Source organism: Bufo bufo, chromosome 11, assembly GCF_905171765.1.
Source record: "Bufo bufo chromosome 11, aBufBuf1.1, whole genome shotgun sequence".
NCBI classification, from domain to species: Eukaryota; Metazoa; Chordata; class Amphibia; order Anura; family Bufonidae; genus Bufo; species Bufo bufo.
In genome coordinates this window covers 77610788-77624852 of record NC_053399.1, presented here as the reverse complement: position 1 = coordinate 77624852, position 14065 = coordinate 77610788, and the positions used below count along the sequence as shown (strand labels likewise).

The following is a 14065-nucleotide window of genomic DNA, read 5'->3' as shown; positions in this document are numbered from 1 at the left end:
GGGGCCACAGAACGGAGCAACGGATGCGGACAATACACGGAGTGCTGTCCGCCTCTTTTGCGGCCCCATTGAATGTGGACCAGAACAACGGTCGTGTGCATGAGGCCTAAATCGCATTGCACCTGTGCGGAAACAACTGAATGTGATCGCAGGCAATACTGAATGAACTCGCGCATTTTTCACTGAACGCATCCGTACCTAATCCGCTCACGCTCGTGTGAAAGAGGCCTAAAAGCGGTTCTCCGGGATTTGTACAAACCAGTCCTTTCTTATGCCCTGTGGAAGGAGGACTGGCCAGGTATTGGGCCCCTTTCACACGAGCGTTACAGATTCTCTCCGGAAGCGTTCAGTGAACCTCGCACCATTTCGCAAGCAAGTTCAGTCAGTTTTGTTTGCGATTGCGTTCAGTGAAGACAGGCCCCTTTCACACAAATGATACGTTTTGGCTCCAGGTGCGTTCAGGGGAACTTGTATTTTTGAGTCCGTTTTTTCTCACATGTGTGGAAAAAAACCTAAGGTTTACAAACAACATCTCTTAGAAACCATCAGTGAAGAACGCATCGCACCCGCACTTGCTTCCGGATACGATGCGTTTTTCACTGAAGCCCCATTCACTTCTATGGGGCCAGGGTTGCGTGAAAAACGCAGAATTTAGAACATGCTGCGATTTTCGCGAGAACTGACGAGTACACAGACCCATTGAAATGAATGGGTCCGGATTCAGTGCGGGGGCTATGCGTTCACATCCCGCATTGCAACCGCGCGGAAAACTCGCTCACGAAAGGGGCTTTAGGCCAAGAAACACGCGGCCCTGAACTTCTAATGCTGTGTGTCCCTGCCCCACCTCGGCTGTAAGGACTAATCATTACAGTCCGTCTCCCACGCCACCGGCCGCCATGTCCGCCCCTACAGGTACAGCTAGGGGTGCGGAGGAGACGCGGTTGAGATGGTGTTAAGATGGACAATTCCTTAAAAAAAAAAAAACATTTCTGGTGCAGTGAGGGACTCGGGGTCCTCTGCAGGGACAGAGTAAGAACAGTAATAAGACTTTTCTTGTAAAAGTGATTATGAAATAAAGTACGAGGCGGCGCTAGGACCCGGCGGAGGCCGGAAGAAGCTCGTGCTCGGGGCAGGACGTGTCGCGCGCACGCACGGTTTGGCGGGACATTTGTAATCACCGGGGGTCGCTGCTCCGGCGTCCGCGGGTCAGGTGAGTGGAGGGGCCGGGGGTCCCGGGGTCCCCACAGGTGTCCGGCTCCGGGGATGTGCGGCCGTATGAGGGGCAGAGCAGCCGCTCCCTGCAGTATGGCGCCGGCTGTGAGGAGGACGTGTCCTGCGGCCTCTATACACAAAATGGAGGGGCTCCGTCCTGATATCCGGGAGAGGCCGTGTAATGTGCCCGCATCGTCCATGAGGCTGCCCTTTCCATGTGACCCATTAGCTCAGGTCGCTGTCACGCGCGGGGTGTCGATGGCTCGGGTCGCTGTCACGCGCGGGGTGTCGATGGCTCGGGTCGCTGTCACGCGCGGGGTGTCGATGGCTGGGGTCGCTGTCACGCGCGGGGTGTCGATGGCTGGGGTCGCTGTCACGCGCGGGGTGTCGATGGCTGGGGTCGCTGTCACGCGCGGGTTGTCGATGGCTCGGGTCGCTGTCACGCGCGGGTTGTCGATGGCTCGGGTCGCTGTCACGCGCGGGTTGTCGATGGCTCGGGTCGCTGTCACGCGCGGGTTGTCGATGGCTCGGGTCGCTGTCACGCGCGGGGTGTCGATGGCTCGGGTCGCTGTCACGCGCGGGGTGTCGATGGCTCGGGTCGCTGTCACGCGCGGGGTGTCGATGGCTCGGGTCGCTGTCACGCGCGGGGTGTCGATGGCTCGGGTCGCTGTCACGCGCGGGGTGTCGATGGCTCGGGTCGCTGTCACGCGCGGGGTGTCGATGGCTCGGGTCGCTGTCACGCGCGGGGTGTCGATGGCTCGGGTCGCTGTCACGCGCGGGGTGTCGATGGCTCGGGTCGCTGTCACGCGCGGGGTGTCGATGGCTCGGGTCGCTGTCACGCGCGGGGTGTCGATGGCTCGGGTCGCTGTCACGCGCGGGGTGTCGATGGCTCGGGTCGCTGTCACGCGCGGGGTGTCGATGGCTCGGGTCGCTGTCACGCGCGGGGTGTCGATGGCTCGGGTCGCTGTCACGCGCGGGGTGTCGATGGCTCGGGTCGCTGTCACGCGCGGGGTGTCGATGGCTCGGGTCGCTGTCACGCGCGGGGTGTCGATGGCTCGGGTCGCTGTCACGCGCGGGGTGTCGATGGCTCGGGTCGCTGTCACGCGCGGGGTGTCGATGGCTCGGGTCGCTGTCACGCGCGGGGTGTCGATGGCTCGGGTCGCTGTCACGCGCGGGGTGTCGATGGCTCGGGTCGCTGTCACGCGCGGGGTGTCGATGGCTCGGGTCGCTGTCACGCGCGGGGTGTCGATGGCTCGGGTCGCTGTCACGCGCGGGGTGTCGATGGCTCGGGTCGCTGTCACGCGCGGGGTGTCGATGGCTCGGGTCGCTGTCACGCGCGGGGTGTCGATGGCTCGGGTCGCTGTCACGCGCGGGGTGTCGATGGCTCGGGTCGCTGTCACGCGCGGGGTGTCGATGGCTCGGGTCGCTGTCACGCGCGGGGTGTCGATGGCTCGGGTCGCTGTCACGCGCGGGGTGTCGATGGCTCGGGTCGCTGTCACGCGCGGGGTGTCGATGGCTCGGGTCGCTGTCACGCGCGGGGTGTCGATGGCTCGGGTCGCTGTCACGCGCGGGGTGTCGATGGCTCGGGTCGCTGTCACGCGCGGGGTGTCGATGGCTCGGGTCGCTGTCACGCGCGGGGTGTCGATGGCTCGGGTCGCTGTCACGCGCGGGGTGGGTTCTCGTGTTGGCTCGGGTCGCTGTCACGCGCGGGGGGGTTCTCGTGTTGGCTCGGGTCGCTGTCACGGGGGGGGTTCTCGTGTTGGCTCGGGTCGCTGTCACGCCCGGGGGGGGGGGGGGGGGTTCTCGTGTTGGCTCAGGTCGCTGTCACGCCCGCGGGGGGGGGGGGGGTTCTCGTGCTGGCTCAGGTCGCTGTCACGCCCGCGGGGGGGGGGGGGGGGGTTCTCGAGTTGGCTCAGGTTGCTGTCACACTTGTGGGGGTCTCGTAGGCTCAGGTCGCTGTCACACGCGGGGTTACAGCAGGTCTGGTGCCCATCTGGTACCTTGTATGGAGGCGCCCCTCTACCATGCACTAGGTGTTCTCCTTCTGCACCCAATGTGCTGGGCACAGAACAGCGGAAGCAGGTTTTTTTTTTTAGCTATTTTTCCCGATGAGACGAGGCCCGGGCTCAGGTACTTGAGGCGTCTCTCCGGTCACTTGGTCTTGTGAGCATTATGAAGTGACCAGTCCTTGGTTGTCTTCTGTCATGTTGTGGGGACGTCATCCCTCACTCAGTTAACCCTTTGGAGACATGAGGCTGGTTACATTTCAGGCTGTCTGCAGAGTTTCCCGCTTTCAGTTTCATACTCATCCCTGATCTGTGAATACTATAGCTAAATTATCAATCTGATAAGAATATGGCTGCAAGGAGCTCAGAGATAAGGGCTGTCATAGCGGCAACCTGAGGGGTTCTGTGTCAAACTGATACTTAACCCTGTAGATCAAACATTTTTCTTTTTTCTTATTCATTTATTTAGCCCTCTTAGGGGACTTAAACATGTCACTGTATGAGCTTTTTAGTATGGAAATGGTGTATATATTCAAGGGGCCTTCCATAATTTTGATATTAAGGGCCTGTCCTCAGGATATGCCATCAGTACCCGATTGCCGGTGGTCTGTAACGTGCTGATCGGCAATTACCTTGTAATGAATGGGAGCAGTGCTGCAGTCAGTGGTCGGAGATCGTGGGGGTGCGGCAGGATGTTGGGCCATCAGTATTAAAATCCTTCCATTTAAATTTTTCTTTTTTTGTTGCTTTTGTTTTAGGTTTTTCTCTTGCTGTCGGAGTATCATGGCTATGCAAGCTCAGTATGAAGCAACCGCAGAAGAAGAATCTTTTGGACCTCAAGCGATAGCTCGTCTTGAGGTAAATTTCATGCGTGTAGAAGTCAACCAGTTCTTCAGTGCAAAAGACTGTGAGGGATCCCCAGCCAGTGGTGGTGAGAAGAGCAGTCTGGTGCAGAGACGGGGACCTCTCTCCTCTCCTCATTTATCAGCCGGGTTTTTCCACAGTGCGGTTATAGATTTCCTGCAGGACCATGGAAACCATGAGGTTGGGTTCACACGCGGTGTAATATTATGCTGCAGGATCCACGTGTCTTACATGTTAGAGGTGGATTTGTGTCTGCCACGTGTGAATCCAACCTAACAGCGCCACCTTTAACAGACTAGCCCTCGACCATAGCCGTGTCTTACCATCGGACCCTGGGACACAGTGAGGCTGGGGCTACATGGTGACTGCACGGTTGGCCGCATGCAGCATAATAGAAGTGAATGGTGTCTCCTTGCGACTTGTAGTTACCACGTCCTGGCAGAGGTGATAAATCCGAACCTACTGGATTTTCTATGACTTTCGGGTTGCTGCAACATTTAGCTGAACTCGAACTTTAGACGCCGAACTTAAAACACAAGTTCGCTCAACACTATGCATGAGGGGATGCCGCTGCAAGTATACAATGTACGGCGCTGTGCTTGGTGAGCGGGGAGAAGGCCTTGGCGCTCACAGGAATACCGGTGCCTTCTCAAACAGCTGATCGGCGTGCCAGGTCCTGGGTGTCAGACCACCACCGATCACATACTGATGACCTCTCCTGAGGGTCGGTCATCCAGATAGCTAACAGGTAAATAGTAGTGTCCTTGGTATCGCACTCGGCCCCATTCACTTCAATACGCAATTCCAAATACAACCGCTATACTACGTAAGGCGATGTGCTCACAGGAGCACTGCTGCCTTCTCAAACAGCTGATCTGCTGGGGTCCTGGGTGTCAGACCCCACAATCAGATACTGATGACCTCTCCTGAGGATAGATCATCAGTATTAAAATCTCGGAAAACCCCTTTAACTTTATACGAGACAGGAGGAAGGTTCCCATGACTGACACCAGTTTTAGCTCTCTTCAGCTCTACTACAGATGTATTACACAGGACTGAATGGGTCGTACCATTTTTATCTTTAGTGAGAGGCGGCTGCTGCTCATGTATAATATAGGTCTGCGAGCACAATTTAAAATATAAATATTGGATGACTTCCTATTAATACTGGTAATTGTTAGAACTGGAATACCTCTAAGTGGTCACTGTACTTAAAACAAACTTTGCCTAAATCAATAGTACAAGTGAATATTAGAAAATGTGTAATATATTTTATCGGAGAAAAAAAAGCCTCTTTCTCCCCTATTCTCCCTCCTCCACTAAGGGAGCTTTCATGTATGCAGAGGATCAGGCCAATTATTGGTAACGTGCAGGTGCTGTGATCACAGGGATGTGCTGCCGACAAACCTTGGAACTATGGGACGAGCGATTGCAGTAGCGATCATTCATCCCCTAGCGAAGGGAATTATGGCTGCATGTAAATGTATGAAATGAGCTTCCTCTGTCCTGATCAGTGATGAATACACGTCCTGTCTCTCCCGACTTCCCCAGACACTCGCACCTTCAGTTTAGCTAAGTGTGTATGTGTTAATGCGAGAGACAAGGAAACTGCTTCTGGAGACGGCCTATCTCCTGGGAGGGCGCTCCATCCTTCTCTGCCCTGGTATCATCTATCAGGGTGCTCCCCATATGCATCAGGTTGTTGGCTGAACCCGCCATTCTTGCACAGTATACTAATGTGTATGGGGGGTGAGAGACGGACTATGTGCACAGTGAGGGCTCGAATTACATGTTGCACGTAGAAGTCTATGGAGGGAATGAGGATAAAGCTTTTCTGATAAGGTATATTACAAAGTTTCTTTGTATTCACTTGTACTATTGATTTCTGAAAAGTTTGTTGGAAGTACAGCAACCTTTATTTGGGAATAATGCGACGTTAATAATAATGTTGACAGTGCGCCCCTGTCTAACCAAAAGTTTTTGTTTTTTTCTAACTTAATTAGCAATGTGGAATTAATGCAAACGACGTGAAGAAACTGGAGGAGGCTGGGTTCCACACAGTGGAGGCGGTCGCTTATGCTCCGAAGAAAGAACTGATTAATATTAAGGGGATAAGTGAGGCCAAAGCAGACAAAATCCTGGTAAGTCGAGAAGTGAGGTTTGCAGAGATTGTCCAGGCTGCAGAAGGAATGGATTTGGTTAGTCTTTGTTCACACTGCCGTCCTGGATCCTTTGTTGGGATGTGCAGTATATCGCAGTTTGTTGTTCTATTCTTCCTGAAATAACAGCCGCATGCTAACGGTCCCAGTGCGGCTCCTTGCTGGGTGCAAGTATTTAGTATATATTGTTTGTAGCAGGTTTCCCATCTGGAGATCCCGGCATCTATTATTAGGGGCCCCTGAAGATGGCGGACGTATCATATGTTAGAGCTAAACACAGGCAGAATAATATGCACCGATGTCTGCCTGTGACTGTAATAATGTCTGTATTAGTACATGTGTACTCGCTTATGACTGAAGGTATAGACTGTCGGCCACTGGCTCGTTGCACCAGAGCCCTGTGTACAGGGAAGTGCAGTCTGCTGTGCCTTCCTATACCGCAGACAAGATATACTGGCCTGACCGCTCAGGGGGACACTCTTTGCTCCGCTGAATGGGGCCCTATGGATACTGGGCCTAGATCAATAAACATGTCCTGTCACCTTCTAGGCAGAGGCGGCTAAGCTTGTCCCTATGGGGTTTACTACGGCGACGGAGTTCCATCAGAGGCGTTCTGAGATCATACAGGTTTCCACAGGCTCCAAAGAACTGGACAAGTTACTGCAAGGTGCTTGTGGTCTTCCTCATCTGCCCCCTGTCTGGATACCCCATTCTCCGTTCTTTGGGTTAATAGTCAGTCTTTGTTCTCTAGGGGGTATCGAAACAGGATCGATTACCGAAATGTTTGGCGAGTTTCGCACCGGGAAGACGCAGCTATGTCACACTCTAGCAGTCACCTGTCAGGTAGGCATTGAGACTCAGAAATGTCTGATCCTTATTTCTGTACAAATTATTTAGCTGACATAATATAATGACCGCGTTCCCCGGCCTTTTTCCTTATTTTGTAATTCTTTCGCTCATTGTACGGTTTTAGACAGTCCGAATTGTAAGTGTCCATGTTCTGCTATGGTCAGTCATTTCTGCTCATCCATAACTCTGGTCTGTGTGAGGACCTGTCCTGCAGATGACCACTGGCCGTGACCTTCAAGACAAAAAGATTTAGGGGGTCATTTTTTTTCCAGAAATATTCCTATATTGGGTGTATTTCTGGCGCAGATTGCAGCGCACCGGTTAGTTGCGCCGCAATCTGCGATTTTTCCTTCCCCATAAAAGTGGAAGGGGGTCGGCCGCAGGCCCATTTCGTAACGCCTGTTTTCGGCTCAGAAAATGGTCTACATGTAAGTCAGATCGTAAGCTGGTAAGTTATGTAGAGGCCGAGACATGACTACATTGGATCCACCGCCAGATATAGGGGTTATTAAGACTGGCGTCTAAACCGCTGATCTTAATAAATAACCCCCTTAGTTTCTCAGTTCGTATGTCTCCCTAGTACACTGCCACACAGGCGCCGTCAAATGCTGTATGTTCTGAGACGGCCTCTCCTAAAAGCAATGTAAGGAGACACGATGGAGCATGCCACATTTCTCCTATTCGCCAAAGGGCACTGCGTTGTTTGTGCTGTTCTGTAGAGGGCAGACTTGTTACTATGCCCCTCTTATATAGGGCAGCAGAGTGTCATGACAGATCCGCTATCACAGACCGTATTAATGGTATGTTTTAGATTCATTTACTCTACAGTGAATTGAATAACCCAAAGCTCCAATATTTTACCAAAAAGTTTTTTGGGTTTGTTTTTTCATTCTTGGGCCTGTTTTTAACTTTTCTGCATTTTTCAGCTTCCCATTGATAGGGGTGGTGGTGAAGGGAAAGCTATGTACATAGATACAGAGGGCACCTTCAGACCAGAAAGGCTACTAGCCGTTGCTGAAAGGTAAGGCTTGCATGTTATGATGTCCTCTCTGGACCTGAAGCGCATGGCCCCGGTGTATAAGGCTGCTGTGTGTCCCGTTTTAGGTATGGACTATCGGGCAGTGATGTTCTGGACAATGTAGCTTATGCACGTGCCTTCAACACGGATCACCAGACTCAGCTTCTGTACCAGGCTTCAGCCATGATGGCAGAATCTAGGTAATGGGAAGGAAATCACATCTGTGCTCCTGGCCTCTTACATCCAGCTCTCAATAAAGTGTACCAGTTAGATTTTAGGAACTGAGGGACATCATTTTTCTGGTGTAAGAAAGTTGCAAATTTGGCACACGTCATTGAGCGCAAACAGCTATTTGTGTATTTACGCCAGTTTGTAAAATGAATTTGATTAGCTATGTTAATTACTTTTACGGCAGATTTGTCCCCTGCGACTTGTAAAATATAAAATATGGGTCCCATAGGGAGTGGGGCAAAAAGGGAGTACCTTTTCTAGATATTTGGTGCAAAATTGACATCAGGTTAACCTTTCTCATTCTAGCTGATCCAGGGGAATTCCACAATGGTGGCAATGTCTATAGGGGGACAATATTAGATCTGGATCATTGGTGTTTGTTTGTTTTTTCGTTTTCTGCACCCCAAAATCTTCTTAGCTTTGGCAGCTGCTGCTTGCCATTGAGCGCTGATGGTTGTTTGACAGCTAGTCCTTCGCTCCTTTCCTCAGGTATGCGCTTCTCATCGTGGACAGTGCTACCGCTCTATACAGAACTGATTACTCGGGCAGAGGGGAACTGTCTGCACGGCAGATGCACTTGGCTCGTTTCCTGAGGATGTTGCTGAGGCTGGCTGACGAGGTGAGTGTATGTGCAGTACTTTAGGACAGACAGCATACTAATTATCCTCCACAATCACCCACTGTCTTAATGGTTGCCATTTGCAGGATAGGGAGCACTTCTGTTATTAGAGCAGACTCCTGACTGCTGCTTAAATGTAACCTGTCGTCAACTTTATGCGGTCCTCACTGAGGAGGCAGTATAAAGTAGTGACGGGCATGCAGATTTCGGTGGATTGTCATGGGGTTGCGGAGCACTTACTGTTTAACCCCTGCAGTGCCTGCCTGAATGTCTTTCTAGCTGTTGGGGTTGCCAGGTGTTATCCTAACAGTGGCCTGTGGCATTGTGATACAGAGCATAATGTGAAGTTACAAAGTAGTAATCCCTTAAAAGGGTTTTCATGCATCAGGAGGAAACCGGACAACGCATACGATCTGCTTGCAATAAAGAATAGATCGTCACTTACCTGACCGATCCCACCACCGCCTCTCCGGTTCTTCCAGGCAGGCTTTGTTCTCCTACTAGCGGCAGCTGTGACATCACGTCGTCAAGACATGACCACTGCAACCAATCGCTGTTCTCTTCAGTGTACCACTAAGGTGATACAGTGATTGGCTGCAGTGGTCACATGTTGTCGACAAGTCACCGCAGCAGCCAGGTAAACCGAGCCAGGCATGGAGATCCAGAGCAGCAGCGCAGGATCTACCGGGTAAGTGATGATCACCTCTTTATTGCAGGTGAATCGCATGTTTGGTTTCTTCCTGAAACTGGACTGACTATTTTTTAATAGGATTTTTTATTTAATGTAAAAATTCATAAAAATAGTGATTTAAAATAAAATACATGTTATCATTTATACATTATGACAAAAAAACAAACCCACAAAGGCCCTGATTGATTTAGACTGGAGACTTCTATGCTAGTCTTTATGGAGCCTGTGCTGCCAGAGGCCTACGCTGGCTTTGTCATAAATGACATGGCTCCTCTGGCAGTTTGTGCGGTTCTGGTGTAAATAATGATGGCCCTCATTACGCCCCCTATTTGTAAAATTGGGGAGGGCAGCATAATATGGCAGTTGTGACTAGAAAAAAACAGATGTAGGGGGAATAATGAGTTCCCCCCCAAAGCACTCACAAGCCAACGCAGCTGTAATTACCTGAGGTATTACTTTAGCATGTTTTTAGGGTGAAGCCATGAGGTGCATAAAAAATTAAAACTCCCATCCCCCCACCCAAACTGTGGTGAAAAAAGTGTCCTGCAGACATGTCAGCGAATAACTGCTGAAATGCAGAGACTCAAGAAACCTACAACTTCAGCTGATTATTAAAGGGGTTGTCCCTTGACTAACACTTATTACCTATCCACAGGATCCTAAGTGTTTGATTGCTAGGGGCCCCAGAGGTTAGACCACAAGATCGGGGGCCCAGTGTTACCGGTGTGAATGGAGAAGCAGTCACTAGTGTGTTTCAAGTTCAGCGTACGAGGTTCGGGTTATTGATTCCACTACCATGGATCATAACTTATGGGCTGTGGTAGGGAATCCATAACAGAATTCTTAGATAACCTGAACCTTGTACGCCAAAACACCAGCAGTCCCTAGCAGTATGCACAATACTTCTCCATTCAATTGTTGGACGGCTGGAGATGGCATAGTGCAAGCACTGGGCTATCTGACAGTTCCATAGAGGAGTTGATTGGCAGCCCACACGATTGACTGCCACCCCATTCAGACTATTTCAAGACCCGAGCCGCGGTTAGTCCCCCGCCAATCACGAGAATAGGGTCCCGGTGTTACTGGTGTAAACGGAACGGCGGTCACACATATACAATACGGTTCCATTCAATTCTGTTGGACGGCTGGAGATGGCATAGTACAAGCATAAAGGAGTTGACTGCCGCCCCATTCAAACAGGTGAACTCCAGGCCCCAGCAGTCAGACCCCCGTTGATCGGACACTACCCATGAAAGGGAAGTTGGGTTAGCTGTCTGACATTCGCTGTTATTTCTTGGCTAGCCAGTTGAGATATTTAATAAGTTGTCATTGTTGTGACCTTTCATTGAGCCCTGAAGTGCCCTCCACCTAATTGCTGATGTATTGTATTTTCTATCCAGTTTGGTGTGGCCGTAGTGATTACCAACCAGGTAGTAGCCCAAGTGGATGGAGCAGCCATGTTCGCTGCTGATCCTAAAAAACCGATTGGAGGAAACATCATAGCTCACGCATCCACAACCAGGTAAGGAAGCATACCCAGCAGAAGTCTCTCCAATACTGTGAACTGGAAGCCAAAGACTGAATGGAAATAACCAGGAATAAAGTTATAATGGATTACTTTCCATTAGTTATGCTGGGTAGTCAGCAGCTGTAATAGTTCTCCACATGGTGTCATGATGTCTTGATGGTTCCTGTACCTGCCCAGTGAAACTTCTAAGGTTTGGGTTTACCAGTAGTCACCAGTTGCTATTTTCTTGTTAGCTGTTGGCATTGGATAGCCAGGTGTTGTACGATTGATGCATTGGATAGCCAGGTGTTGTACGATTGATGCATTGGATAGCCAGGTGTTGTACGATCAGCTAGTTGGTACTGAGGTTAAATCCAGAATTTTTGTAAAGTTTTCCACCTGGAGATGTAATATTACTGGTTTATTATTTCCCATAGATTGTACTTACGAAAGGGTAGAGGAGAAACGCGTATCTGCAAGATCTACGACTCTCCTTGTTTGCCAGAGGCCGAGGCCATGTTTGCAATTAATGCTGATGGGGTCGGTGATGCCAAGGACTAAACGCGATCCTACCAAGGAGGTGGACTGATAAAGGCCATATTAACCTTGATGGTAGATGATACCAAGTTTAGAAATGGAACACCAAGATCCCTGGACTTCTGAAGATTGCATTCAGTGAGCTGAGATCTACTGTGAACACAGGAGACCCTAAGAGGACCTTCACAATGGTCCTGACTGCCTTAACGTGCATTAAGGTCAAATTGTCATTAAACTTTACTGAACATGTATGTATAAAAACGAGTCTGTCAGCAGCTTTCACCGTACAAAACTGCTGACAGCCCTACATTACATTTTGGGGAATGCAGGATAGGCATAGTTTTTGCAGAGCTTTTATTATCGGGAGTAATGTAAACATTTATTCTGTCTGTTTCTGCTCCTGCAGGTGTCCACCAGGTGGAGCTACACTGTGATGTGCTCGGCTCTGAGCTGCTTTATATCCCCACCCCACTGCTTTCAGCTGTAGGATCCAATGTGGAGACGAGGAGAAGGGGCTTTGAAACCGCTCAATGCAGAGACCATGTCACACTGAAGCTCCGCCCACTGGGCACTTGCAGGGCCAGAATCTGGCAGAATAAAACTTAATATCCACACTAATCCTGATAATAAAAGTTCCACAAAAGTTAGGCTTGTCCTGCTCTCCCTGTCCCCTGCCTAGCACTGTCAGCAGGTTTACATGGTGAAACCTGCTGACAGACTCCCTTTTATGTGCAAATAAAATACATTGTGATCCGATACAGTGCAGTCAGTGGTACTCCCAAGGATTGTAAAATAAATGTACATGTGTTTTATTTTGTAGAACTTGTATAGATGTGGAGTTGTTGGGTGTGTATACTTGTATATATTGAAATATGATTGGAAAATAAACTTCTACACAATCATTTCATACTTGTACTTGGAGGTATGTGACTAGAGTGTGTGTGTATAAAATAGGGTTGTTGCGATACCAACATTTTTATTCGGTTTCGATACCACGCGAAAAAAGAAAATACCAAAAAGCCGCGTGCATCCCGCATTTTATGGAACGTCCGGCCCAAAATTGAACAGTCTTATCCAGTCCCAAATTTTTTGGGGGACAAGGTGACTAAAAAAAAATGGGGAATCAAGCAGTTTTTATTAATTTTTTATTTTTTTCTGTTAGTGTTAACCGGATAGGAGATTTTAAAAAATATTTTAATAGTTTGGACTTTTCGGACGTGGCAATATGTGATATATATATTTTAGGGATCGACCGATATTGATTTTTTAGGGCCGATACCGATAATTTGTCAACTTTCAGGCCGATAGCCGATAATTTATACCGATATTCTGGGTATTTTTATTTTTGAGAAAAATTTTTTTTTCCTACACAAATCTGCTGAAAATTAATATGTTTATTGTTAACGTGTATTATTATTTAATTTTTTTTTGTAAATCTTTTTCATTTATACTTAATATTTTTGTGTTTTTTTTTTTTTTTTTACTAACTTTTAGCCCCCTTAGGGACTAGAACCCTTGTCCTATTCACCCTGATAGATCTCTATCAGGGTGAATAGGATCTCACACTGTCCATGCTGCTCTGTGCTTTGTGCACACAGCAGCAAGGTTACTGACTATGGCAGCCAGGGCTTTAATAGCGTCCTGGCTGCCATGGTAACTGATCGGAGCCCCGCAATTACACTGCTGGGGCTCCGATCGGAGGAGCAGGGGAGAGGGGATCCTGTGGCCACTGCCACCAATGATTAATACTGGGGGGGGGGGGGGGGGGGGCGCACTGCGCCACCAATGATTAATACTGGGGGGCTTGGGGGCGCACTGCGCCACCAATGAAGATACCTCTCTCATTCACATACAGGAGGCGGGAGCTGGCTGCAGAATCACATAGCCGGCTCCCGACCTCTATGAGCGGTAGCTGCGATCCGCAGCACCTAAGGGGTTAACTACCGCGGACCACAGCTGCCGTTCATAGAGGTCGGGAGCCGGCTATGTGATTCTGCAGCTCCCGCCTCCTGTATATGAAATAATGAAAGACTCATCTTCATTGGTGGCGCAGCGGCCACAGCCCCTCCCCTCCTCTTGTCTTCTCCCCTCTCATTGGCGGCAGCAGCAGCACAGGGGGAGGGAGACACTGCTTCCTTCTCCCCTGTGCTGCGGAGGGAACACAGAGCGCTGACAGCAGCGCAATCTGTGTTCCCATTACGTTATCGGTATATCGGCAAAATAGATGCCGATACCGATAACTGTCAAAATCCTCAATATCGGCAGATAATATCGGTAAAACCGATAATCGGTCGATCCCTAATATATTTATTTATTGTTTATATTTTTTTTTATGGAAAATTGGGAAAAGGGGTGATTTATACTTAATATTT

General features: G+C 49.7%; 1 protein-coding gene across 1 annotated transcript; it reads left to right on the top strand.

Moving 5' to 3' along the window:
* The first annotated feature begins 1134 nt into the window (after nucleotides 1-1134).
* Nucleotides 1135-12577, top strand: RAD51 (RAD51 recombinase). Its single transcript, XM_040411595.1, has 10 exons — nucleotides 1135-1210; nucleotides 3977-4076; nucleotides 6086-6223; nucleotides 6791-6908; nucleotides 6993-7084; nucleotides 8017-8111; nucleotides 8195-8308; nucleotides 8829-8958; nucleotides 11050-11171; nucleotides 11594-12577. Exons 2-10 carry the CDS (start codon nucleotides 4002-4004, stop codon nucleotides 11715-11717), a joined length of 1008 nt encoding a protein of 335 aa, XP_040267529.1. The 5' UTR covers nucleotides 1135-1210; nucleotides 3977-4001; the 3' UTR covers nucleotides 11718-12577.
* Nucleotides 12578-14065: the final 1488 nt, after the last annotated feature.